This window comes from Colletotrichum higginsianum, chromosome 5, assembly GCF_001672515.1.
Source record: "Colletotrichum higginsianum IMI 349063 chromosome 5, whole genome shotgun sequence".
Taxonomy (NCBI): Eukaryota; Fungi; Ascomycota; class Sordariomycetes; order Glomerellales; family Glomerellaceae; genus Colletotrichum; species Colletotrichum higginsianum.
In genome coordinates this window covers 4839140-4866072 of record NC_030958.1, presented here as the reverse complement: position 1 = coordinate 4866072, position 26933 = coordinate 4839140, and the positions used below count along the sequence as shown (strand labels likewise).

The 26933-nt window shown below is 54.6% G+C and overlaps 7 protein-coding genes across 7 annotated transcripts; 5 read left to right on the top strand and 2 right to left on the bottom strand.

Annotated features, from left to right (window-relative positions):
• Nucleotides 1-5544: 5544 nt before the first annotated feature.
• CH63R_08325 (Catalase/peroxidase HPI) lies at nucleotides 5545-9243 on the top strand (the record flags this gene model as incomplete). Its single annotated transcript, XM_018303299.1, has 6 exons — nucleotides 5545-5842; nucleotides 5950-6104; nucleotides 6570-6642; nucleotides 6836-7267; nucleotides 7465-7600; nucleotides 7998-9243. 6 exons carry the CDS (start codon nucleotides 5545-5547, stop codon nucleotides 9241-9243), a joined length of 2340 nt encoding a protein of 779 aa, XP_018158077.1.
• A 1169-nt stretch (nucleotides 9244-10412) lies between these two features.
• On the bottom strand, nucleotides 10413-12707 carry CH63R_08324 (Nudix domain-containing protein; the record flags this gene model as incomplete). Its single annotated transcript, XM_018303298.1, has 4 exons — nucleotides 10413-10905; nucleotides 11421-11590; nucleotides 12189-12440; nucleotides 12582-12707. 4 exons carry the CDS (start codon nucleotides 12705-12707, stop codon nucleotides 10413-10415), a joined length of 1041 nt encoding a protein of 346 aa, XP_018158076.1.
• Nucleotides 12708-13547: 840 nt separating this feature from the next.
• CH63R_08323 (Riboflavin transporter MCH5) lies at nucleotides 13548-14983 on the top strand (the record flags this gene model as incomplete). Its single annotated transcript, XM_018303297.1, has 2 exons — nucleotides 13548-14010; nucleotides 14067-14983. 2 exons carry the CDS (start codon nucleotides 13548-13550, stop codon nucleotides 14981-14983), a joined length of 1380 nt encoding a protein of 459 aa, XP_018158075.1.
• Nucleotides 14984-16347: 1364 nt separating this feature from the next.
• Nucleotides 16348-17409, top strand: CH63R_08322 (Short-chain dehydrogenase; the record flags this gene model as incomplete). The annotated part of the gene is made up of 2 exons (XM_018303296.1): nucleotides 16348-16426; nucleotides 16499-17409. 2 exons carry the CDS (start codon nucleotides 16348-16350, stop codon nucleotides 17407-17409), a joined length of 990 nt encoding a protein of 329 aa, XP_018158074.1.
• A 1274-nt stretch (nucleotides 17410-18683) lies between these two features.
• CH63R_08321 (Serin endopeptidase) lies at nucleotides 18684-21586 on the top strand (the record flags this gene model as incomplete). The annotated part of the gene is made up of 4 exons (XM_018303295.1): nucleotides 18684-18791; nucleotides 18851-19607; nucleotides 19664-20440; nucleotides 20496-21586. The coding sequence occupies 4 exons, from the start codon at nucleotides 18684-18686 to the stop codon at nucleotides 21584-21586; spliced, it is 2733 nt and encodes a 910-aa protein (XP_018158073.1).
• A 1174-nt stretch (nucleotides 21587-22760) lies between these two features.
• On the top strand, nucleotides 22761-23618 carry CH63R_08320 (uncharacterized protein; the record flags this gene model as incomplete). The annotated part of the gene is made up of 1 exon (XM_018303294.1): nucleotides 22761-23618. The coding sequence occupies one exon, from the start codon at nucleotides 22761-22763 to the stop codon at nucleotides 23616-23618; it is 858 nt and encodes a 285-aa protein (XP_018158072.1).
• A 180-nt stretch (nucleotides 23619-23798) lies between these two features.
• CH63R_08319 (uncharacterized protein) lies at nucleotides 23799-25673 on the bottom strand (the record flags this gene model as incomplete). Its single annotated transcript, XM_018303293.1, has 1 exon — nucleotides 23799-25673. The coding sequence occupies one exon, from the start codon at nucleotides 25671-25673 to the stop codon at nucleotides 23799-23801; it is 1875 nt and encodes a 624-aa protein (XP_018158071.1).
• Nucleotides 25674-26933: the final 1260 nt, after the last annotated feature.

Sequence of the window (26933 nt, the reverse complement as noted above, 5' to 3'; positions counted from 1 at the left end):
AACAGCCCTCAAAAATGGGTCACGGTCGCCTGGGAGAGATAAACCACGTCATTGGGATGCAAAAAAAAACTGGACCGAGAATAGGAGACACTTTGAATATCACCTCGATCCAAGCCCCTGAGATTCGGCCAAGCGGTCTCGAGTCATCCCATCTGCTGTTCCATGTTTCGTAGAGAGTGAACCCATATCCCATTCGGACGAAACAAGGCGAGTGTTACGCTTTACAGTGATCCATGGACGATCCACGGACGAGCATGAAAACGGCGCCATTCAGCATTGTTTAAGGGGGGGGTCGTGGTGACATTTCCTGGCCCGCTTGCCAGTGGGATAAGGGGTGGCCTTACCAGTGGCATAGGGGGGAGGGGGAGAAGTAGTCGAACGAAACGAGAGCTTGGCGACTGACTCGGGCACTCCGGGCCTGCCAAGCGCGCCGGGCCGGGCGGGTCTCCACTTCTGGTCGGACGGACGGACACGGACTTTGTCAGGGTCGGTCCCGTGAAGTCGGGTTAGCGTGGGGGAAGAGGGGGGGGGATGTGAGCCGGTCGGTGTTCTAGGCCAGCGGGGGTATCGTTGGGGATCTCCCGGTGTCAGACAGTGCAACATACATACAGCAGCAGGCGACAGTCAACAAGTGGACGGGACCCTTTACTCCTGCGGGCTTGCTTACCTTACCGGTCGGTTCCTTCGGGTCATCAAACTGGGCTCACCGCCCGTCTTATGGATCGGTTAGCCTACTTGGCTGTCTGATATTGGCAGTTGGGAATCATCCTAGGATTCGTGATCCTCCTGATCCCGGCAGTCTCTCGACACGCGTTGCACATGGGCGCACTAATAGGCGCTGCGCTGGATGATGGATCCAAGCATGTCGTCCCAGTCGTAGACGCCGCTTTCTGCCTTCTGTGATGGCCCGAGGGAGAAACCCGCGAGGCGAAAAGTCCAGATTAGAACACGGGCACCAAAAAGTGTCTGTCTTCTAATAGCCGATGGCCGAAGGTTGGTTTCACGAAGGATATGTCTGATCTCGACCGAACACGGCTGACATACCGAGCCTCTTGGATTGGCGAGTCGAAAATAGAGCAGCACATCACACGCTTATGCAGTGTGATGGAGCTGGGCCCCCCCCCCTCTCGAGCTTGGCATGCACAATGCTGATGAACTGACGCGGCGTGGCCTGGACGCAGGACGGTGGCCATCTGCATCTGCATGCAGAGCTCGAGGCAAACATCGATTTCTCGCACCAACCGAACAAGGGAGGTGGCGGGGCGAACCGGCATTCTGTCCGACTACTACAACTGACAGTCAGGGGAGTGGCGAAGCGACTCGGGGGCTGCTTTGAGGATTTGAACTTCGCTCGGTGGCTCAGCGGCTGATGGGGGGATCCTACGCCGACTTACATCGTGCTTGGAAAGCAGGATGAGATGTGGCTTGCAGGCTACACATGAGGATAAGCTCACAACGGCTACCAACAATGCTCTTTGTGGCAGCAAGGCGCAGCCGAAAAAGAACACGGTTACGAGTCTTCGTCTTAGTTACGCCGGACGAGGGATGAGAAAGTAGACAGCAGCACGACATTGACTCCGTCACCTACAGCGTAAACACGGCTCGTGGGTCAACCGAGCGTCCATCTCATCGCAGCTTGGGTAACATAGTGATAGTTCAGAGCGCGCCCCATCAAACGTGTCCTCTCTCAGTGGAACTATCATGGCCGAAAGTAAACTATACTGCCCGGCGGGACACGTATGCCGAAACGGCTGCCGGCTCACGAGTCTGGAGTCTAGAAGTCTGTCCAGGCTAGTGAAGCTCAAATAAGCAACTAGGTAGGTTTGGGGGAGAGGGAGGGGTTGTGAGATTGGAGTTGCCCCCTCCTCTCTGCTATGACTCGGCAATTGCCCCGAAAATGAGGTTAAAGAATTGGTTGTTGCATGGGGACCTCGAGGGAGAGGCTTGCCGGCCCTTCGGAAACGCGGCAAGAGAAAGTCAACGCGAAAGTCAATCGAAAAAGAGAAGGGGAGTTCAACCCCGGAGGAAAAGAGACTCGTCCAGTCACGCCCGTCGCAAGGCGAACGAGCTTCAAAGAAGCCCACCCCGTCATCCTATAAGATTGGCCAGGTTGACAAGCATTTCTCTGTCTTGTCCGTCAAAAGGGGTTGCGTGGGCAGTCAATGTACAGGGTTACATCGTACTTTTACGAGCTTAAGCATATGTACCAACCAATACCGGACCATCATAGGCGTACACTTTGCGCACCAATTAACCGGGAGAAGGTATAAGTCAGTCCAGGCTGTGTTGTATGATTCATGAGTGCCAAGGTTTGTTGTCACCTGAGCGCAATTTGAGTCCAAATCCAAGTCCCCAAAGAAGCCCTGTTGCTATTAGCAGTAAGCAGCTCGTCAACGGAGTTGCCCTTTCATTCCACAGAGAGCAATCTGAACAAAACTCTACCGTAACCTTACCACCTCCCGTCCTTATCCTTCTTCTTCTTCCTCTTCTTCGTCGTCAACTTGGGTTCTATTTCCGCTCCAACCTGCATTGCGAGTATGCAGAGAGAGCCCTGCACAGGCCCGCGCCGTAGCACACATGGCGGAAACGGCACGGGAGGGGCATTGTGGACGTGCGGGAGTGTGTGTTTGTGTGCTCGTGTGGGAGGGATGGTGGGACGGAGGTGGGACCAATGCTTCAACGCTCTTCTGTTGGCTTGCCGAGACAAACAGAAAACAACGGGAGGAGGAGGGAGGCCCTTGCACAAGACGCCATCATTGGTCATGGTCGGCCGAGTGGGCGTGTCCCACGGAGCAGGGATGGAGCATCGATTCTCCAAAGTCTCTTGCAAGTCGGGGGGGGGGGGGGATGACACCCGTGCCAACAGCCAACAAGGCCACCCATCAATAACATGCCATGGACTGCAGGTATGCTCTCCCAGCCAAGCTTGACCCGATGATAACGTCAGCTTCTCCTCTCGTATGTTTTTTGTTTCCTCCCCTGCACAAAGGCCTCTTCGTCTCCATATACGACGTAGGTAGGGGGAAAAGAAACACAGCGCATGCCCATGATGAGCCACTTCGCCAAGGTACTTGGCACACTTACTAATGTGGCTATACTCAGGGACAATCCTACTCTCTCCTCACCCACCCACCCGCCTACATCGTACCTGTACGCACACACACACACACACACACACACACACACACACACACCCCGCAGCCGGGGTCGCAGGAATTCGGCCGACAGCTCTTGGTTCTTGGTTTCTTGGCTTACAGCTTCCCGATGAGGATGGTGGACGCGGTGGTAGTGGTGGCTGGTCCGACCGTTGAGTTGAGGTCGATACATACCTGCAGCCTGCATGCTGATCCGGCAGCCCGCGTGGGAGGGTGTGTCTGCGTGTGAATACGCCATGTCAAACCATGTGAATCGTCTGCCAGTTATGGTGGTCCAAGGCCGCCACGGCTGGCGAAGGAGGGGGGGGGGGGGGGATCCGGGCGTTCTGCCTCCCACGCAGGGTCCCAACGCCATGCTTGTTTGTGTGAACAAGCTCAACCGCTGCCGCACTCGCTACCGCACCCGCTACCGCAACCTAGAGGGGGAGGGGAGACTGAGAGAGATAGAGAGAGAAGGGTGTAGAGAAACATAGGGCTGAGTCAACGCGCGATTGGTGAGATTTGGAGAGATTGGGGAGGAAGCTTGCTTCGTCCCATGCGTTGACGATTCGGCGCGGGCCAAAAAAAAACAAACCCTCCAAGAAAAAAAACCTTGTGTCACGTTCCAAGGCTTGAAGGGCCCTTGGCCGGCAACGGCAGGCCGTTCTGGCTCGCGTCTAGACTCTCTCTATGGAGTACATCATCGTAGACTATCTCTATACTGGCCTGCCCTCTCCTCCCCTCGACTTTCCTAGCAGGGATCTTTTGTGGTTCACGATATAGGCGACGGGGGATCAATTCCTCCGAGGCGCGCGCGCGCGCGCGGGATGTCCGTAATGTGCATATGGCACGAGTCTTGTAGCATATGGGCGGCGTTGCGGTGTCCTTGTCAACCTCGTCCTCCTCTCCCGGAAGTGTGTTCGGAGTCGGAGGCGGAGTCGGCAAAGTCTATTAGATTCAAAGTGGCTCCCGCTAGCTTGGAAACTGTCATCGCACAATTGGTCGCCGGGGGCCTTGTGTGTGTGTACAGGTTCTGGATGGATGGGGACCGTCTGCGACCTTACTCTTCCAGTGCCCTGGGGCTGCGGCCCGCCGACGGGATCCATGACACGACACGGCAATGTCGTGTCATGATAATAGGTAGGGATTGGTAGCTATACCTACTATGAGTATACCGTAGTGAGGATACAAATACAGGTATTAGTAGGGTGGGTTTGCTTGCAAGACGCCAACTACCCACTGCCAGGCACATACTATGCTGCTGCTAGTCTTGCTACTTACTGTCAGGTTCACAATTGTCATAGAGAGTACAGTACGCTAGATCACTGAAGAGAGAGAGACCTTGGATGAATGACCAGCCAGCTCCCCGGATTCCCTTAGCTCATGTCTGTTTACGGTGGGCCATGTCTGAACTCATCATCCCGGTTGATGCCAGCCCATCCCGGCATTACAACAGTTGCCATCCAAGCCATCCAAGCCATCCCTTTTTACCCCCCCCCTTGCAAAAGCAGCACCTTGGGTTTCACTGAGATGGACATCGCTTAGAGGGCAAATCCCCTCCTCCCCAAAAGTGTGAAAAGCGGGCCGGAAACACCGGGCCATCTGGGTATGCCCACGCCCATCCTAATCACAAGGGAGATTTGGACCTTTGGGTGGTGGTCATGGTCATGGTCATGGTCATGGTCAGGCGCTTATTCCGGATCGAAAACCTTGCCCGTGGATTATCCTATGCCCCAATTGATTGTCTTCTCGTTGGCGCCATCCCGAAGTCCACTACCGTTGTAGGAAGCTTATTACCAAGGGCCTCCATCAGCTGCCAGCGCCAGCCCTTTTTCTGAGACCCGACTTTTGACTGGGTACCTACGGCCTTGGCTATGTGCTATTCCAGTTTCTTTGAACTTGACTTGACTCTCTGAGGATTCCCGGGGGGGAGGATTCGAGTAAGCGAGGGAAGGGGCTGAAAGGAGGGAGGGACGTAGTATTACAGGGCACTGCATATCCGTACACACATTGCAGTCTTGGTATTGTTACCAATCATGGACTTTGTGGAAGCAAATTGATCCCATGTGTGAACTGCTCAAAGGGTCCAGTCCTTACGGATACGCTAGGCGTGTGTGTGTGTGTGTGTGTATGTGGTGTGTGTTCGTGGATCGACCTCGCCACGGGGTTTCCATACATATGTCCTTGGGTTCGTCCCATCTTCGAGAGGTCCATTCTATCTATCCTTTTTATTTTCCCCGTTGCATTACCCATCGCCCAACTCAGACTTCTCCGTCTCTCTCTCTCTCTCTCCCTCTCTCCCTCTTTGAGGTGAAACTTCTCCCATCGGCCGTCTGTGTTTTCCTATTTTTTCCCTGTTAAAGACTCGCCCCTACACCCGGGACCGGCCATCGTCGCCACCACCACCGTCATGCACGCCAAACTGTCGAGCTGCCTTTTGGCGGCCTCCGCCCTCCTGCCGGCCGTCGCCGCCGAGGGCTGCCCCTTTGCCAAGCGGGACGGGTCCGTCAGCAGCGAGCTCCCCAAGAGAGAGACCGCCGCGGGCTTCGGCCGCTGCTCTACCATCAGCAACCAGGCCGGCGGCGGCACCCGCAGCCAGGACTGGTGGCCCTGCCAGCTCCGCCTCGACGTCCTGCGCCAGTTCCAGCCCACGACGAACCCGTACGGCGACGACTTTGACTACACCGAGGCCTTTAACTCTCTTGATTGTAAGTCTTTTTTATTTCATTTTAACTACTCAATTGGAGATGGGAGTGGTGCGAGTTGGGCAACGAACGACCCGGAGCAAGTCTTGCCACTAACACGGAATTCACAGACGATGCCCTCAAGAAGGACCTGCACGACCTGATGACCGACTCCCAGGAGTGGTGGCCTGCCGACTTTGGCCACTACGGCGGTCTCTTCATCCGCATGGCCTGGCATAGCGCCGGCACTTATCGCGCCATCGACGGCCGAGGTGGCGGTGGAATGGTGAGCCTTTTTTTTTCCCCCTTCTTCTTCTCTCTCTTTCTTTTTTCCTTTTCTCTGTTTCTTCCTGCCCTCTCCTTTTCTTGGCTTATTTTCTGTCGTCTTCTCTTTGGTCAACATACATAACCCACCCCCCCTGTGTCCTCTTCCTGGAAAACCCCCCCTCCTCTAGCGTCTTCTCTTCCCTGCAGACCGTTACACGCCGGCTCCTCTACGCGGTGTAATTCGTCACGCATAGAAAGATTCATTGGGCCTAGTCGGAGGTTTTCACCCTATGTTGAGCCACATCGGGAGACAAGAGGGAGAGGGCCAAGAGTTGCCAAAACATGTCCCCTTTCTCCACCCGCACCGCCATAGGCAAAGATGGACACTCTTTGTGTTCGCTGCTTATCACATCTTCTCCTCTTCTGCGTCATCTTGATTTCTTCTTAAGGATTGGCGTTTTACTAATAATGGATCCCACTGCAGGGCCAGCAACGATTCGCTCCACTCAACAGCTGGCCAGACAACCAGAACCTCGACAAGGCGCGCCGCCTGTTGTGTAAGTCCAGCTAGCTGCTCTCCTCCTGGCCTCCCCTCCCCCCGCCCTCCCCCCTGTGACCTGCATCTATCGCCTCACTCGCCACATGCACTCTTTTGCGGGTGGCTGGATTGATGGATGGATGGATGGATGGATGGGCCGAGCGTCCCAGAGTTATGGTGGACATATGCTGACGATCCTTCCCGCCGCGCAGGGCCTATCAAGGCAAAGTATGGCAACAAGATCTCGTGGGCGGACCTGATGCTCCTGACGGGCAACGTCGCCCTCGAGTCCATGGGCTTCACGCCCCTTGGCTTCGCCGCCGGCCGCCCGGACACCTGGCAGGCCGACGAGTCCGTCTACTGGGGCGGCGAGACGACCTTTGTGCCCAACGGCAACGACGTTCGCTACAACGGCAGCACCGACATCAACGAGCGCGCCGACAAGCTCGAGAAGCCGCTGGGCGCCACCCACATGGGCCTCATCTACGTCAACCCCGAAGGCCCCAACGCCAGCTCCGACCCGGCCGCCTCGGCCAAGGATATCCGCGTCGCCTTTGACCGCATGGGCATGAACGACGAGGAGACTGTCGCCCTGATTGCCGGCGGCCACGCCTTTGGCAAGACGCACGGAGCCGTTTCTGGTGGTGAGTGGCATATCCATTGGTGGTGGGAGACAAGGATGTGAGAGCGAGGGTGAGAGTGAGAGTGAGAGTGAGAGCGAGAGCGCAAACGGAAATGCTCAACTCGCACCTCGTCTCAAACACACCCCCTGTCTCTCGCCGCTTTTCCGAAGAAGTGAAAATACACAGAAACCAAAACTGACATGTTCTTTTTTTCACAGACAACATCGGCCCCGAGCCTGAGGCTGCCGACATTGGCGAGATGGGTCTCGGATGGCACAACCGCGTTGGCGACGGCAACGGCGTCAACCAGATGACCAGCGGACTCGAGGTCACTTGGACCAAGACCCCTACCAAGTAAGTGGTTTATGTGTGTGATGAAACTATTTCCGTCTTGCTTTTCCATCCCCTCTCTTCCTCCCTCCCCCCCCCCCTGCGACTTGGCATATACTCTCCTCTCCCTATCTCTCACTGTCATTTTTTTTCATTCATTTCTTTCCCTCTCGCCTTTTTGAGGCATATGTCCCGTCGTCCTTTGCCTAGGACAGAAGGTGGTTGGTCCAGCAATGAGGCGAATATGCGAGGGGAAAAGCTATTTATATCCCCGAAGCGGGTGATTATGCAGTGACACCCTCCACCCACACCTCAAGCACACACTCACAACCGCACCCACAACCACCATCACATCACCCCAAGACTCCAAGACCCTAAATGCCAACCGCACGCTAACCACCCCTTGTAACTTGACTTGCAGATGGAGCAACGGTTTCTTGGAGTCTCTCCTGAACAACAAGTGGACCCTTGTCACCAGCCCTGCCGGCGCTCACCAGTGGGAGGCCGTCAACGGCACCCTCGACTACCCGGACCCCTTTGACGCCACCAAGTTCCGCAAGGCCACCATGCTCACGAGCGACCTGGCCCTGATCAACGACCCGTCCTACCTCAACATCACCACCCGCTGGCTCGACCACCCGCAGGAGCTCGCCGACGCCTTCGCCAAGGCCTGGTTCAAGCTCCTCCACCGCGACCTCGGCCCCGTCTCCCGCTACCTCGGCCCCGAGATCCCCAAGGAGACCTTCGGCTGGCAGGACCCCCTGCCCGCGCGCGAGGGCGACCTGATCGACGACGCCGACGTCGCCAAGCTCAAGGCCGACATCCTCGCCGCCCCCGGCCTCGACGTCTCCAAGCTCGCCTCCGTCGCCTGGGCCTCGGCCTCGACCTTCCGCACCTCGGACAAGCGCGGCGGTGCCAACGGCGCCCGCATCGCCCTCGAGCCCCAGGTCAACTGGGTCTCCAACAACCCCAAGCAGCTGGCCGAGGTCCTCGACGCCCTCAAGAAGATCCAGTCCGCCTTCAACACCGGCGCCAAGAAGGTCTCCCTCGCCGACCTCATCGTCCTCGGAGGCAGCGCCGCCGTCGAGAAGGCCGCCAAGGACGCCGGCGTCGCCTCCGCCTCCGTCCCCTTCGTCCCCGGCCGCGTCGACGCCACCCAGGAGCAGACCGACGTCCGCGCCTTCAGCTTCCTCGAGCCCCAGGCCGACGGCTTCCGCAACTACGGCCGCGGCACCGCCCGCGCCCGCACCGAGGAGATCCTCGTCGACAAGGCCGCCCAGCTGACCCTCACCGCCCCCGAGCTGACCGTCCTCGTCGGCGGCCTCCGCGCCCTCGGCGCCGTCTACGACGGCTCCAACACCGGCGTCCTCACCGCCACCAAGGGCAAGCTGACCAACGACTACTTCAAGAACCTGCTCGACATCTCCACCACCTGGACCAAGGCCGCCGCCGACGACGCCGAGCTCTGGAAGGGCCTCGACCGCAAGACCAAGGCCGAGAAGTGGACCGCCACCCGCGCCGACCTCGTCTTCGGCTCCCACGCCGAGCTGCGCGCCATCTCCGAGGTCTACGCCAGCGCCGACGCCAACGACAAGTTCGTCCGCGACTTCATCGCCGCCTGGACAAAGGTCATGAACCTCGACCGCTTCGACCTGAAGAAGTACTAAGGGGGAGCGGTTAGGTAGTTTTTTGTTTTTCTGGTTTTCTTTTTTTTTAGACTTGTGTTTGAAGACTGGGGAAGACTGAAAAAGGCTTGGTGCATCTTCTTGTATTTATTTTACACATACCACTTCATATTCATTGATTCCCCCCATGTTTGTTCCATTCTTAGTCTCAGTCACAAGCTGAGAATACGTCGGACTGTTTCTTCGATTACAGCAAAACGTCGAACATGGTCAGGTCTTGTGCTCTGAAAACTAGAGACTTTTGGTCAGTGACTGCACAACCTATCCCTTTCCGCCTGCTTCTGGGCACCATTTTGCACATGGCTCGGCTCTGAGCCTCGAGCAGTCCTTACACTAGTGATAGCAGTACGTTCGAGTATGACGGCTTCGTCGACTTGCCACCCAATACGATGACAGCGCCGGTTCCTAAAGCTAGACAATGTTTCCTTAACAAACAACTGCCAGTCAAGCTGACAGCGCGTGCAAAAGATACATGACCCTTGTGTGGTCAAGAGAGCACGCCAGTCAATCATTTGAAATTCGTAGCATCCCTAACCACGCGGATGTTCCCTGCTGGGAATGCCAAAGACTTTGAATTCTTACTACTGAAATTGTTTAGATAGCAGTATGTTGAAGAATGCCACTCCTGAAGGAACAACATTCTGTTTAACGCAGTGAGTACTACTAAGCCACGCATGATCAAATAGTATTGATTCCGGAACTTCAACAGGTATACATTGGAACAACGTATGTGTAGGCCTTGGTTAGGCCACAAACGGAAAGCTCTATTCAGGGCGAGCTTACAGGAGATCACACCTCGACCCCGTGGGTCTCTTGACTGCTTAGCTCGTTTATGAGTTGAACTTGCTTCTGTTTTCGGTGGGTTTTTGATGTTATGGAAATTGAATCTGGAAAACGCAAGATCCTCTTTTAGAAAAAAATTAAATAAAGAAAAAACCCTTTGCCAAGCTTGAATGACGGGATAGATCACAAAGCTGCTGCCAACAAACCAGCTAGTTAGTAAGTCCTGCTGTAAACATTCTTGTCAAGTGGTCAAGTGCTGTTCTATTTCCACGGCAGATTTCAACTTGACTTAAAAGGGAGGGGCACATCCCGTGGGAGCAAGCAACGATCAAGTTCTTCCGGCATATGTCCATTCTCTTGTGTGCATTTTAACTGAACCTAACAGTCAAGTACTCAATCTCCACCACCGGAGTCAATACTTCGCCTCTTACATCGAATACGTCGACTAAATTACCACCCTCATTGGCCATCCTTCGCGCGGCTTTCCCAAGAGGACTTTTGAACAAGGCGGTCCAATCGGCTGCCATTGGACCTGTTGCCGCTTCTTTGACCCTGAATGCTTTGTTCTTTGTCAAGCCGCGCCTTTTCCTTATGTTGTTAATTGCAGCCAACGTTGGTTTGTTGACGACCATAGTAAACTCAATGGAACGCAGCTGACTGAGCTCCATGCCTCCAATTTCCCACAGCGCTTCGAGGATCTCGTTGAGGTGGAGTCGCTTGTCGGTTTTGTCCCTTTCGTTCCACGCTTGTGATACTGTGATCTTCCGACCCATCGTGTCGATTCTAGCCCGCACAACGGGCTCCTCGCCATTTTCGTAGCCGTCGGTGAAGACGTCTAGGCTTGCGGGTCCGTTGCCACGTCTAAAATTGTACGCATCGTTTCCCTAAGGTAAAATAGTAAGAATCAAGGATTTTGTTCAACCTTGGGGGGGGTTCCTACTGCAAGCTGCTCGAGAATCAATTAGTACACCATAGTCAAATGTACCAAGATCGATGGAAGAAATACCCTGCATACTACTGGGCCCAAGAGAAGGGCGCTTATTATAAAAAGACTCGCAGATAGCGACTTCATTGCAACTACGATTAGAAATATGGTGTAATGAGTTCCCGCTTGTCGTCTTGTTGTATGATGGTTATGTCAAGGGGTTCGTGATCACTCAACCTTGAACACAAAAGAAGGACTCTCTTGATGAAGAAGCTGAACTGGTCCGGGCACAGCATGCTTTAATAGGAAAACTCTGAACGCCTGTTCTGGGGATCAACGTTCTTGAGTCTATTTTTAACAAATTCACTCTGTCAGACTTCACGCATTGAAATGACTTCCTATCCCCTCAGTCTTGCTATAGCAGCGTCCCTTAGCAAATCCAGGGACTGACTTTGTAACATTGTCAGCGCCGTGCTGGTGCAAATTAGGATCACCAGGCCTGTGCGTCTGGAATTCATGTGTTAGAATGACGCTGCGAAACGTAGCTAGGGGATCCCAGTTGACACAGCCCTGCTTGGCAGCCATCTTGCCACGACGGGCAAAGTCGACAGTACTGCTGGGCTGCAAGGCACGATAAAGTCAATGCCCTACACGTCCGAGTCGCGTGGGGAAGCGGGAAGCGAAACAAGACAAACAGCAACAAACAAAAAAGCAAGCAGCGGACTTGGAAGATAGATGCAGTCAAAGGTGTCTTTTCGTGGGAATCCTAGGCAACTCCCAATACATCTATTTGCAAGGAATCCTCGTCAGATTCTGGAGAGAGTGGATGGCCGATTTGGCTAAAAGCAACAAACCCTAGCCTACGTGTAGACTTGCACAGATATATAGACAGACAGATGGACAGCAAAAACACACACCCTTCTACTTCCTTTTCACCTTCCCCCCACCCACTACCTGTTACTTTGCCTTGGGGAGGCTCCGGTCTGTTCCATTACAATGGAGGTTCATCCAGGATTGCTCATCGTGCCTACCAATTTCGGTTGATCAGCTTCAGCTGGATACTTTCAAGACCAGTCTGACGTCTAAATCTACAGACTAGTGGGGATTATAAGATTCATAAGACGCCAGAAATGCTGCTCCAAGCTTCTCAGCTTCCTGGCAGTCCGGAAGCCCAGCAGCTGTCCAGCTGTCCAGCCAGACTGCTCGCCAGGTAACTTACCTCCATTCTATCCATCTTGCCAGTAGCAAAAGGATACAAATTAAGATAGCCCTGTTGAGACGAATAGCAATGAACACTGTTACCAGTCGGCGCACCATCGCTGGTATCTCGCGGCAACAGGACCATGCAGAGGAAGCTGAACGCGAAGAAAAAGAGGGACCGCAAAGAACTGAAGGCCGACTTAACTGCAGCCATACTCTCATGATGTGTGTCAATTGAATATGTACCTTGGAAGAACTCAGCAAAGTCCGCCTGCCCGGGATTTGTGGTGAGAAGGACACCGTGATTCACATCCCGTTGAGTACTTGTCCGACACCAAATTAACAGCCAAACTGTACAAGAGTGAGTGCTTAGATAAAGAGGATGAGGATGATGTACTTTCTCCCTATCTACCTGGTTGAGAGGGCAGCAAGCACGATGGCCGTAGTCAGCGGTATCGGTGGTGCAAGCAAGTTGACGACGGCGAGAATGGAACGATATACGGGCACCGATCTGATACTGCTCAATGCTGTTGCTCATGTTGACGTAGAACAACGTGTGCCTGGAGCTAGTTGGGAACGAAAAAAACCATGCCAACGAGTTGGATTTAGAGCAGTTTCGAATCTGGTCAACGGCCACAGCTAATAGATGGTCGTTCGCAAACATAAGTCAACACCGATAGCTGATAGCCTCCTTGTGAACATAATAGATGCAATAATCAAGTACAAGGTTTGTATCTTTTCGCCCAAAAGTCGATCTATATCGATCAATATCTCTTCCACTGATGTAAAACATCCGCCGCTGGCTGTAGTCGGAAAACGGCGGACAACAAGCAGGACCACTCACGCTATTCACCTGCGAGGACGATGGGGACATCGAAACCCAAAGTCGATCTCAGTGAGATGTACTGAGGGAACTTGCATCTGTGAAGCAGTGTACTTCATCTACCGCTCGCAACAAGAGTCTTGCCAAACCTTTGTTCAGTGTAGGATATATCCCGCCCACTGATGGTTGACAAGTAACGTTAAGTGGAGAATAGTCAAGGTCCCGTCTAAGAGCCAGCACAACCATCCGCGTAATTTCCACGACTTCAGGCCCTCTGTTCTGTCAGGATTCTTAACTAATAAGCAGCACGTGCAAGTGGATACCATACCGGACCCGGCTTTATAACGGAAAATGGCTTGAATGCTGTTTTCACCCGTTACTCAACAACCTTCACATTACCTTGGCATTCGAACTTGGCGGGCTGCAGCTAACCACCCCCCCCCCCCTGCACTACTACTACCCGATCCAAGTAACGCGTAGGTGTAAATGTGGGCTGCACACATCGTCTCCAGTGCCGGTATAGGTTCACCTGTCTAACATGACCCTCAGTCCACAATGTCCCAGACGGCTGTCAAGACATCTTCCATTCAGTTGAGAAATGTCCACGGACCAACGTCCTCGGCGCCATCCACGAGTCTTTACGACGCCGAGCCGGAATGGACAAGACATCGAGACAGAGACAGTTATGAAGACCATGATGCATCAAGGTCCAGCGAACTGACCTTCCCCGAAGGCGGCTGGCAGGCCTGGCTGGTCGTCTTTGGGTCCTTTTGTGCCATGCTCTCCGTCTTTGGTCTCATCAATTCCGCCGCCGTCTTCGAGTCCTACTTCTCCGAGAACCAGCTCGCCGACCACTCGTCTTCGGAAAATGGCTGGATCTTCAGCCTCTACCTCTTCATAGTCTACTTCGTCGGCATACAAGTCGGGCCCCTCTTCGACCAGCACGGCCCTCGCGGGCTCGTTGTTGCTGGCGGCCTCTGCATGTCGGCAAGTCTTCTGCTCCTCAGTCTGTGCAAAGGTCTGTCGCATCCCTCTGTCTCATTAGTGACTCGTTTAGCTGATTGGAGGCCGCAGAGTACTATCAAATCCTCCTCACATACTCTATCCTGGGCGGTTTGGGCGGCGCTCTGCTCAATTCTCCATCCTACGGCGCCATCGCACACTTCTTCGACTCACGGCGAGGTTTTGCCACCGGCATCGCGACGACCGCCGGTTCCGTCGGCGGCATCGTCTATCCCATCATCCTCCAGAACCTCTTTCCGACTCTCGGCTTCGGCCCCACGGCCCGGATTTTGGGATTCATCCTCATCGGCCTCACCGTCCCTGCCACCCTCTTCATCCGATCACGGCTGCCCAAGAAGGAGGGGCCGGCGTCCATCTGGCCCGACCTCACCGTCTTTCGAGACCTGAAGTTTGCGCTGTCTGCCGTGGGCCTGTTTTTCATGGAATGGGGCCTTTTCGTCCCCATCACCTACATCATCTCGTATGCGGCCACGTTGCCGGGAAGTAATGTCCACTCGTACACCATTCTCTCCATCCTCAACGCAGGCTCAGCCGTCGGCCGTTTCCTTCCCGGGCTCGCCGCCGACAAGTATGGGAGGTTCAACATCATCCTCATCACCATTGCCTTGTGTTTCGTCTCGGTTTTCGGGCTCTGGCTGCCCTCGGGGAACTCCCAGTCCATGCTCCTTGCCTTTGTTGCCATCTTCGGGTTCGCCAGCGGCAGCAACTTGGGGTTGGTACCGGTGTGTCTCGGCCAACTCTGCGATGCAAGAGATTATGGACGCTTCCTGTCAACGGCCATGGTGATGGCCAGTTTCGGCACGCTGAGCAGTCTACCGGTTGCTGGAGCAATCTTGGAATCGAACAAAGGGGGTCAAAACTGGGAGGGGTTGATCATCTTCTCCGGCGTCTCCTATGTACTGGCGTTTATCTGCTATGCCGCAGTCCGGGTGCTGGCTGTTGGATGGACATTGTCAGCAAGGTTCTGAGTCTTGGACTGGTATTCAGTGAAAGACCTGGCTAAAGTTTTGGTGACAGACGTGCCATGAGGATTTAACAATGTTCAGTTGAAGGTCATGGCACTAACGAAACGCGAGAAGGTTATTGGAAGATCCGGCCTCTCGGACGGCTTGTCGGTACTTCTACTTACAAACGCTTTTGGCATCTCCAGTTCTTCGGCCTTTTAAGACAATACGTCATGAGAGAGTAGAGAAACAACAAGCACGGTCTTTCAGATCCGGACATTAATATCTCCTCTAAATCTGCAAGTAGGATACGTTGCTTGTAGCACATGGTGTATGGGATAGGAACAACCGGAATGCAATCCAAAGTAGTAGCCCGCCAAGCTTGCAAGGTTCTTGATGTCTGGATCATGCTTTGTTTCTTTTTGGTGAAGATGCATCATGAACCACCACCTCCTTAGGGCTCAGCAATTCTTACTCGTCGCTCAAAAACACAAAAGACGCTTTACTCCTGAGAAATCTCCACAACAATATCGCGACAGGAAATTACGTATCACTGCGTTTAGATGCAGGCAGCACCTTGCGTGGCGCTTGGTCACCAATGCCTCGGCCTCCGAGAGACAGGGCGCCTTTCGAGTTTGTCCTTTATTGCCGCGCAGACAAGAAAAGGAAGATCCCAAAGGAGGACTTTGATATGCCTACTCGCCTCGAAAGTAGTTTGTTCTCACCCATTCCATTGATAGGTCAAATTTGACTCTCCAGACTCGAGAGGTTCAGCGTGGCTGCAGATCACATAAGCGAAAAGTCAAATGTTCCACGCGGAGCATCAATAAATATATCTAATATCGAGGATGTGTCATTTGCAACGGACGTTTTTCCTTCTCCCTCATCTCCATCAAAGAGTCTAAACCCTCAAACTTTCTACGCACCCTTGTCAACCACGTTGCCGTGGAAAGCTTGTCACTGAAGGGGTCGTTTACAACAGCTTTCCGTTTTCAAGACCGTTCTTTGGAACAGGCAACTCCAAGCGCCTTCTGCGGGGTAACCGCAGCGCCGTCGACACAGGAAGAATCGGCACATGACTGCGATGCACTCAACCTGTGTGTACAAGTGGCTCGTCGCAGTTGGTTGACTGGCGGGGTTGCGGCCGACAATCGGACCCGTGAACGCTGATGATTATTAACAGTTTTGCCTCGTCATCATTGCAGCAGGTCTACAGGAGCTGACAGAACAACCGACTGTCGACCCCGCACACTCGGTAGTAAGGAAGCCGTAGACCCAGAGAGCACCGAGCTTGAAGTCATACCAACATACCACCACCTTTTGAGCAGCCCGTGCTGCAAAAACCGAAACTCTCGTCACTGGGATCGAGCTTGCCAGTCTACGGCACAATGTCGGGGAACCCCAAGAAGACTCGGTCGTCTTTCAGCGTATCTGGCAAAACTGCCATAATCACTGGTGCTGGATCAGGTTCGACAACCCCCCCCCTGGACAATGGATCGGATTCCAGCTGGAAGGATTCAACAGACTGACCACTACTAGGCATCAACCTCTGTTTTGCCGAGATTCTGCTCGCCCGTGGCTGCAATGTACTTATTGCCGACATATCTCTGAGACCCGAAGCAGAGGCTCTCGTCTCCAAACACCGAGACGCCGACAGCAAGCCCCGTGCCGTCTTCGCCGAGACAGACGTAACCTCGTGGCCGGCGCTTTCCCGCATGTTCAACACCGCCATCGCCGAGTTTGGGGGATTCGACATCTTCTGTCCCGGGGCCGGCGTGTATGAGCCGCACTGGTCGAACTTCTGGCATCCGCCGGGATCGGCCGAGAGCAAAGACAGTCTGGACGGCGGGCGGTACGCTCTGCTCGACATCAACGTCACGCACCCGATTCGCTCGACGCAGTTGGCCATTTCTCACTGGCTGCACCCGAAGACGGCCGACGATGCCGTCATCCCCTCTGCGGTCAAAGCCTCGCCCGAAAACCCAAAGAGGATCGTTCACATCTCATCCGTCGCGGGCCAGGTGCCGAACTTCAACGCTCCACTTTATGCGGCCTCCAAATTCGCCATCACCGGCTTCGTGCGGAGTCTGGCCCGGCTGGAAGAGACTGACGGGATCCGAGTCAACGCGGTAGCGCCGGGCGTCGTCCGCACGCCGCTCTGGACCGAGAACCCCGAGAAGCTCATCAACTTGGACGCAAGTCAAGACGGCTGGGTCACTCCCCAAGAGGTGGCAGAGGCCATGCTGCAGTGTGTCGAGCAAGATTCGCTTGTTGGGGGGTCCATCCTGGAGGTGGGAAAGGGCCACACCCGGTTGGTTGAGGTGTTCAACGATGCCGGTCCAGACAGAGACCCGCAGAACGGCTTGATGGCGAGGAACGTGTCCAAAGGGACCGATATGATACTCTCCTGGCTCAAGGACGCAGCCAAGTGGGCTGTTGGTAGAGACTAGAGATGAGTGAGTGCTCTGCCATAGGCCGCACTGTAACTTCTGTCTTTGAACTACGCGTTGCAATGGTTGCCGTATTTTGAACAGCGAATTTCATATCTGACCTGTCTGCTGATTTCATGTCGTAGTCGTTGCGCATGGAGCAATGGTAAGTTGTAAGTCCCGCGGTCGATTCTGGAGTTCGGGGTCGAAAAGAACATGAAGGACCGATCGTATTACGAATGATTAGTTCGGTTGCAAGTTGACGGCCAGCAGTAGGTAGTTGAGTTGGTCTCGTGCTTCAACACCTTCTCGGCCTCGGGTCGCTTTCTAACCCTAGTCGAGAAAACTCGGCACGAAATCATACCTTCAACTATCCGAGCCGACCATGTGAACCTCCGGTTGATTAGACTTCCCGTCACAAATGTGGAGCGAAGTTTCTATGCGTGCACATGGAATGCCAGTATTCAACGGGGTTTTGAACCGGCCCTGAAGAAAGTTACGTACTTGACAAGCGATCAAGACCGAAGGCAAGCAATCTTATCCTCCTGTGCGGGACTGAAAATACCGTTGGCACAGTAGTTAGCAGGGCAACGACTATTCGACGACCCATCATGGAACATTATAGTCGGGTAGAGACTCATGTCAAGCCCTCATTGAAAAAAGTGGTCTTTTTTTACCAGCAAGACAGCTTGTCGGGCCTTTCGTTTGAACTGAGTCGAGTACTCAATTACCAGCCAGCAGCATCCGTCTGCGGCCCGCCATCGCCGGGGTCAAAAACCACCATCGCACCAATGCGTCCTGGTGACACTGCGCCAGTCCAGTAGACTGAACTCAATTCGGAACTAATGTGGCACTGTGAGGGAGCTAAAAGACCTTGATCGGGAAGGTCGAAATAGGCCCAAAGTCTAATAGAGCTTAATCGTATAAAGGGTCGCGGAAAGATGTTTTGCAGCTCAATTCCAAACCGTCCAACGAGAAATGCGATGCAAGATCTACTTCTTGGAAGAGCATGCAGGGGCTAACGGCACAAAGCCTAAGTCTCGTACGGAGCCTTCGGTAATTACAGACAATCAACTAGTTAGATGAAGGCCTTCACAGCCCGAGCCCGGCACCCTGGGCAAGTGTCCACCACCTAAAGGGCCAAGGGGCTTGGGATGCGTGCCCGAGTCAGTGTCAGTGCCCATAGCCCCCAATAAGTACTCCTTCTTGATGGTGATCCCATTATCCCGGCCTGAGAATGGTTGAGGTAATGGTCCTCGGCTCACACTCTTTTACACGCAAGGTTGGAAGCCATCATGAAGTCACTCTTTAAGCAAGCTGCCTCGGTGGCTTGCCTCCCATGGTTGGCTGCTGCCGCGTTCAATGAAGCCTTTGTCGTCGAGTTCGACGGGTCTGTTGCATTGGTGAGAGGGATTATGCACCATTCTGGCCCGGGGTTAGCTAACAACGATGACAACAACAGACCGCCGAGGCCTTGATGGGCCAGGCACAGGTCTCTCTGGCTGATGCCGGTCTGGATTGTACGACGTCTCAACGATACTACTTCAACCACCCGCTTTTTCAAGGAGCCTCACTCAACGTCCACTGCAGTCAAGACGGAGTGAGCCAGAAGTCCGTGTTGACGACTGTGCAGTCCGTCGACGGGGTCCTGAAGGCATGGCCCGTCACCGTAACGGAGCCGGCGCTGAACAGATTCAAAGTGCCCGGCATCACGGACGGCGAACGTACCGGCCGCGGCTTTGCGGAATACAAGCGTGATTTGTCTCGTCTGTCCTCCCTCCACACCAGAGACGGGGCCGTTGTCGACTCTCTGTCCACGCACGTCGACACCGGCGTTTCCAAGTTGCATGCCGCAAACACGACGGGCTCCGGTGTCCTTGTTGCCGTCATCGACAGCGGCTTCGACGTCAACGCCCTGGGCCTGAGCAAGACCAACATCGCATACACTCTCGATATCACCGACGGTGGCAACGACGTAGCAGACAACTGTACTGTCCACGGCACCCACGTCTTGGGGATTGTCGGCGCCAAGGGTGCCGAGGCCAAGTACGGCGTCATCGGCGTGGCGCCCGACGCAACCTACGAGATTTATCGCATCGATACATGCAATGGTCAGGGCGCCACGGTTGACGCGCTCATCAACGGTTTTCTCGCGGCGGCGGACAGAGGCGCCGATATCATCACCTGCTCGTACGGCGGTACACTCGCGTTTCCCGAAGGTATGTTGATGTCTATGAGAAGGCGAGCGAGCCGCAGACTGAAGAGTCCTATCCAGATCCATGGTCTGTTGTCGCCACGCGTCTGTTTGAGAACGGAACCTCCGTCTTCCTGCCAAGCGGCAACGGCGGTCCCGGAATCTTCACCGGCCTCAGCCCCGGCGCCGCCGACGCCATCACCTCCGTTGGGTCTGCCGACAACTCCGTCACTCCCTACTACACCTGGGAGGGCAACTGGACTGCTGGAGGCGACGCCGGTCCCATTCGCTTCACCCCCGGCACGCCATTCAACTTCCCTCCCAACAACAAGCTCACCGTGTGGACGTCGAACACCCCGATTTCCGATGACTGCCAGCTACTCCCGGACAAGGCGAGCCTCCCGGCCGATCTGACCAATGTCATCTTCCTCTCTCAGTACGACCAGTGTTGGAAAGCCCCGAACGGCACCACCATCTCCCTCACTAACGAGTTCGACATACCGTATGCTCTGTACTACAGCAGAAGCAACTTCACCGTCTCCGAAGGTCACCTCTTCATGGAAGTGACCCGGGACCCTGACCTCAAGGGCACTGCGGCGATCGACTTTGCAACAGCCAGCCAGATAATAAAGGCAAAGGAGCAGCATGGCTCCGTCGAGGTCTACATCGCCCACGACGTCTCTGTTGCCAACGAGGACCTCACATACAAGGCGAACAACCGATCTGGTCTCCTCAGCTCGAGCTTCACTAGCTGGGGCCCCTCGCTCCGGGGTGCCTCCATGCCCCTCTTTCTTGCTCCGGGAGGCAACATCTTGAGCACGTTTCCGGAGAAGCTCGGAGGATGGGGTGTCGTCAGCGGTAAGTGAAGACGTGGAGATGAGATTCGGCTCGTGTTCTAACAAGATGATACCAGGCACCAGCATGGCAACACCGTTCGCTGCCGGCGTTGGTGCGCTCGTCAAGCAGCAGCACCCGGACTATTCGCCTGTCGAGATCCAGACCGTCATAGCAACCACTGCTCGTCCCATCAAGTGGAACGACTCAAAGGGCAAGACGGAAGAATTCCTGGCGCCGACGTTCCAGCAAGGCGGTGGTCTGGTGGACGCATGGAGCGCCGTCCATTCGACAACTCTGCTCAGCACTTCCTCCCTGTCCTTTAACGACACGACGAACCGTCCCAAGGAGCTCACTTTCAGCATCAAGAACACTGGCACGAGCGCCATCACCTACAAGCTGAGCCACGTCGGTGCTGGTTCGGGATACGTTCTTGAGAAGGCAGACTGGTACAACCTGACAAAGGCAGAGGCGTATCCCGTGTACGCCGACGTCAGCATATCTCCTTCCACAGTCAGCGTCGAGCCCGGCAAGTCGGCCACCATCTCGGTCTCCGTCGTCAAGGAGCCTGCTCTGCCCGACGCCCTTTCCCGCGTGTCGTATTTTGGCGGCTACGTCGCCATCGAGGCAGATGGGTCGACCGATGTCAACAAGCTCTCGCTGCCGTATACCGGTTTCGGAGCGCCACTCGCGACTCTGCGGAGCGTTAACCGGGCGGACTCGTACCTGTCGTTCTACAACTTGACCGACTCCAAGCCATACAGGGCAGAGGCGGGGCGGCTGTATACCTGCACACTCAACCTGACCGCTGATGTGCCCGCGTCGTTCCCCGATAACGTCTACCCCGGAGTCGAGGTTTTCCTCTTCATGCAGACCCGGAACATGAGCATCAGCGTGATCGACGCCGACTCCGGGAAAGTCATCATGACGCCTTACCAGAGCTCGTCGGCCGATACGTGGGGCCCTGGAAACTCGTGGTACTGGGACGGATCCGATGCCAACAAGACGTTCGTCCCGGCGGGGACGTACATCTGGAACGTCAAGGCTCTGAAGTTGAATGGAAACCCGGAGAACAAGGAGGACTGGGACATTTACGAGACGGGGACGTGGGTGCTTCAATACACATCCAACAGCACGTTGGTCCCGTCAAACTCGACTCTGCGTGCCTGAATGGTATGTGACAGACACCTTGCGCTCTCTGCCAATGTTTGAGTAGTTATTTCACAAGCGAAAATTTCATAGGCCAATCTATCTTATCCATGAATGAGCATTTTGATCAGACTCTGGTTGCCGTGTGTAGCAGTCGTAGCTGAGACCGGCACATCCACGAACATGGTTTGTCAAGGCGCGAGGCAACACAAATACGTCAAGAGCTGTTGGCGACCCGGAAAGGGTTGAGAAGCCATAGCATACCCCAGAGGGGTCAAGATGGGATTCCCCAGACGGCAAACGTGAAGTCGACCGTTGCTTCATCTAGCACTATGGTACAAGTATCCATTGGGACTTCCTTTCAGGACCAGAATAGAAAATAGACTGTCGGCGCCTATTTCCCAGTCTTTTCTAGCTTCTTGGAACGGCGTCTTATGACACCGCCGTACAACGCTTAGTGACATCACGTGGGACCGTAGGAACTCTGCCGGTTTTGATACAACCTTTTAACCATGGGGAAGAAATTGAACTGGATGAAACGCCGTTAATGGATATCCAATCCGGAATGAAAAATACAGCAAAAACCTCGAAAACCGTCGCAGGCAGTGCAAACAGCTCGTGTCGGGCTTCCCGATCTCCTCCCGTTCTGGCGTCCCGCATCACCCAACCCATCCATCACGTCTCGCCACAGATACCCAACTTCAAAAGTCATGCCAGAGAGTCTGGACCTACCCTACGGACGGCTGAGCTAGTCACATGCAACAGTGTTGCAGAGTCTGGCCCTACGGCTGAGGTTCCCGAGCCGGGGTCCTGGTCTCCGAATCCGGCATAGTCAACGGCCATTTCTAGTCAAACACAACTTGGCGCATCGCCCGGTGGCAGTTAACCGCCCAAACAGAAGGAAGGCTGCGGCACAGGGAAACCAGACAGCCGGAAACGAGGCCATCCATTTGTGGCTGGATCACTCACTCACTTCATCCATGCAGGGGACGCAGTCTCGCCGGGCTTAGGGGGGTATTAAAAGAAGCTCAACTGGCCCCGCATCGCATCGCGTCACTCGTTCCATTTGTTGACTCATTCGTTGTATTCACAGACCTGTGACAACCCGCCATGCCAAGATCTACGTTTCCAACTTCGCTTAACCTACTTGCAATTACTCGACATCGGAACCAACCAGTAGCGGTGAAAGAACAAGATGGACGCAATGAGGGATCGTGACGGGTACTGGGACCCCCCTCCGCCGTATCCGGGTCACGAAGTCTCTGAAGATGAGGCTCGGCCCTCGTCAGAAGCATCAAGACAGCCACCATCACCCGATCCATCACCGGGACCTTCGTCGATACCAGTCTCATCCTCTACACCGTCCACGGCGGAATCCTCGCTGTCACGAATTGTCAGGGGCTACAGGCTGGATGACAGTCGAAGAAACTACAACCTCGGCCCATCGATCGACCATACCCTCCTCCGTGTCTGCACCTCCGACACCCCCAGATTCATGCGGACATTCTACAAGACCGAGTCCGCTCCCATAGGACTCAGAACTGTTGTGACGGAGGTCGTGGCTACCGTCGAGGAAGAGCTGTGCCCCACGCGGAAATCCCACACGCTCATCACTCTTCACAACGCGCTGGACGACCGAGGGGAAAAGACCAGAGTGTACATGCATACCCTCGTCGGTTTCGGGGGCAGGGAGCGCAGCGCGGTGGCGTTTCAGATCGAGATCAACGGCTCACTGGAGATGTTCCAGTGGCGGCCATCCCACGGAAATGAGGTGAGAATGGTCGCGGGTTGGGCGTCCGGATGGAAGTTGGTGAGGATGGGGCCGCCCTGTCGGTCAAATTCCCGAGGGGCCCCAAAGAAGCGCGGTAAAGGCTTCGCCGGTGACGGTAAGGAGGTCGTCGCCGTGATTGCGACCACGATGAGCTCGACGAGAGATTTCACTTTTGCCTTCATGGGATCCGGTCTGGATGGCAGCATGGGAGGAGCATGGGTGACGACGGCGGTGGCTTCGGGCGTTTGGACATGGTGGGAAACGGCGACGAGGTACTTTTGATATCACAGTTGAAGAACCGTGGCATCATGGAGGAGCACAAACATACTCACAGTGACAATGTGGAAAGGCATCAAGACAGGGATCTAGGGCTGGAGGGCATGGACAGTAGCGAACTGCTTTATTCTTAACTATCATAGTTGATATACCTAGACGAAGAGTCGTATTACAGAAATCGTGCCGTCAGCCCAAGTAGTCCTCGTCAAACTCAAAGTTGTCCTTCGTCTCCGTAGTAGGAAACGACTCCGTAGTTCCTTTCCACATCCCAGCATCTCTCAGCTCATAGAGCATACGCATGACCTGCAAACTCTCGTCTCGCTCCCACCTCTTGGCCTTGAGCGTCCCCCAGCCAGTCTTTTGCTGGAAGAACCGCGTCAAGAACTCCAAGAAGAAAGAGATGATGATGAAGGCCGAGCCTACGCCCAGCAAAACGCTGAGCCCGACAACCGAGAAGTTGAGAGTGCCCCGTGTGTCCCTCACCCTCTGAGACCCGCACAGGTCTCTCATTGGAGCTCTGATGTCGTCCGCGGCCACCGAGGAAGAGTTGGGTAACGTGTCCCAGGGCTGGAGCATCGTGCCCTGGACGGGCGCCGCTGGCCCGGTGACATACTCGAGCGTCTCGTGCTGCAGACTGGCGAGGGCGTCAGCCATGAGGGACCCCATCTCGATCTGCCACTGGTTGGACGGCAGAGACAGCTGCGACAGCCCGGCCACGAGCTCCTGGGCTCGCAAGAAGCTCTGCGTCCGGGTCCACACCAAGTTGTAAAATGTTGAGGTGTAGATGCCCGGCCCGATCCGCGCCAGCGTTGCGACCTGCGTCGGATTGAGTGCCAGCCTCGCGCTCCTAGCAGCTGCCGATAGCTCGGCGCTGCCCAGGAACGACGTGCATCGGTCGTTCATTGGGTTGCAAATCTGGTGTCCGTCCGCGCACGCAATGGGGCTGACAAAACGGTCTGGTAGATAAGTGACTAGGCCACCCGCAACCACGCGAACGTTTGCGCCGAAGACGGGGTCGTCGTTGGGCTCCATGTGAAAGATGGAGTTGGGGGCGATCAGGATCAGCGTGAGGTCTTTGTGTTCCACTGCCAATGCTTCTGCCGGTGTCCAAGCGGAATTGTTGCTTGCGGCCAGCGCGTAGTAAGCCCACGTGTTATATCCTATCTGCATGGATTGGCCGTAGGTGTTGTAGATATGAGTATAGCCCTGGCCGTTTCGGGGTCCGTACAGATACTTGATGAGAACATTGTTAGGCCATCCAAACGCTGTAGCCTCGCTTCCGTTGATGAATCGAGAGAAACCGGGCTGGGTGACGAGGGGTGCGCAGACCGTCTCCCTCGAGTAGAAGATGCGGTCATGCTCTGGTGCGTTAATGCCGAGATGAGTGTGTGAGCTGATCATTTCACTTTGCATTCTTAACCCCCTCTGTCCAAGGCAAACTTCGTCCGCGAAAGGACAGTCAACAGACTGGTTCGTCCAACGGATGGACGGCACCGGTAGACTCTTGCAGGCAGTCAACGAGGGATCTGAGTAGCATTGTCGGCTGTATATCGAGGAAACTTGATTATCGAAGAGCTCCTTGCTCTGGAAAGCATCTCTGTCGGCGGGAGTGAAGATGCCGCAGTTGGTGGCCTTCAGGAGCCGGAACTCAGATGCGCCTGTCGAGATATTTGACGAGAAGATGGCCGCGACAGCAAAGAGGCCGACATAGACGAGCCCGCCAAGAGCCCAAGGGATAGTCCTGACGAGTGCTCGATTCGCAAAACGACGCCAGTACCACGACTGCTGGATGAAGAGCCAGGCTGCGGACATCGGAGTGGAAATATTTCGCAGGATGAACTGCCGTTGGTAGTACAGCCCGTCATGTTTGCCACCCGATGCCAAGATCTGGTGGGCAGTAAAGACAATGATCCGCCACGTGCGAGTAGCGATAAAGGTGACAAATATCGCGATGAAGGCGAGTAGAAGACCGCCGTCCCGGGCAGTGAGGGTGATGGTTGCGCCCTGGACCGAGCCGCGGCTCCAATCGGTCCAGACTCCGGTGTAAATCTCATAAGACATGGTGTTTCTGCGACGTTCCAGTGTATGTTTGTAGCTACGTGGGCGGAGACTGACAAAGTGGATGATCGACAACAATACGACGTGACATAGGGTTCCACGGGACTTCTTATGATGTGCAACGAGGTCTTACAGGCCGCACATCCAGTTGCCCAGACTGCACTTTATTGGAACCAAGAGAATTTCTGCCTTCCAAGAGCTCACCCAAGAAACCTTGTTTGATGCTTGCGTCTATGGAAGCCATGATCGGGTGTCAACTGTTACTTAATGCCCAGAAATTGTGGCTTGAAGCTGAACAGCTTTTACCGCCACTGTCTATCAACTCGCCTTGGCAAGTGGATGACGTGAGGACGGAATCGGAAGCAGCTGGAAAATGATTGGTAGTTTATAGCTGTACGAGTGTGTTTTCCTGTAATACCTGGTGTTCGGCTTGTTGGAAAAGTTTCTGAGGTCGAGGGGCTTGACATGAGGGTAAAAACACTTGATCACGAACGGGAACTAGGGTCTGCTTTTGGCGATTAGTCCACTTCCATCAGAACACACTTGAGACCACTCAGCTCCAAAGTCGAAGTCCAAAAAAAGCTAGTTCTGCAAGAAGGACCGTCATCCATCATGCGAGTCAACTTTGTGTTCACATGTTCTCTGGGACACGCAAGAGCAGGCTGCAGAACAACTGCAGCCATGGCTGATTTAGCAACTTGGCAACAAGACAAACGGCCGTTAAGTTTATCATCACAAGCCGACGCTGCTACTCGTCATTCTATTCGTCCATTAGTATGACTTTCTTATGACTTCTCTGACTAGCTGTAGCAATTGTACCTAACATGAAGAAAGAGTCACGATACGACCCCGCGAATTACAAGCGGCTTTACGTATTATCACCTTGTTCATATTCACGCCTATGCCTCCTGCTAATGACAAGGTACTTTCTAAGCTTAAAGAAAAGCATTCTCATAGCTCTGCAGCTAATTATGTGCGTCAATCCCTCACCGTAAGGCAGAGGTTTTGCTGCCCATGTCATCCCTTGAAATCCTACCGGTTAACGATGTCCCCACCTCCTGTCCTCATTACTTCAGGCCTGTCTGCCGCCGTATTTTGCTCTCAGAGACTGCCCATGACACGTCAAAGTGTAGGCTGGCTGTCAGGTTGTCGACATTTAATTGGAGAACTTGGCTGGCGTGACTAGAAGATGAGGTGCAGTCTTTTAACAGGCGACAGCTTGGAAGCCAGCAGTTTTCGTCATTTTGGTCAGGTCTATTGCCT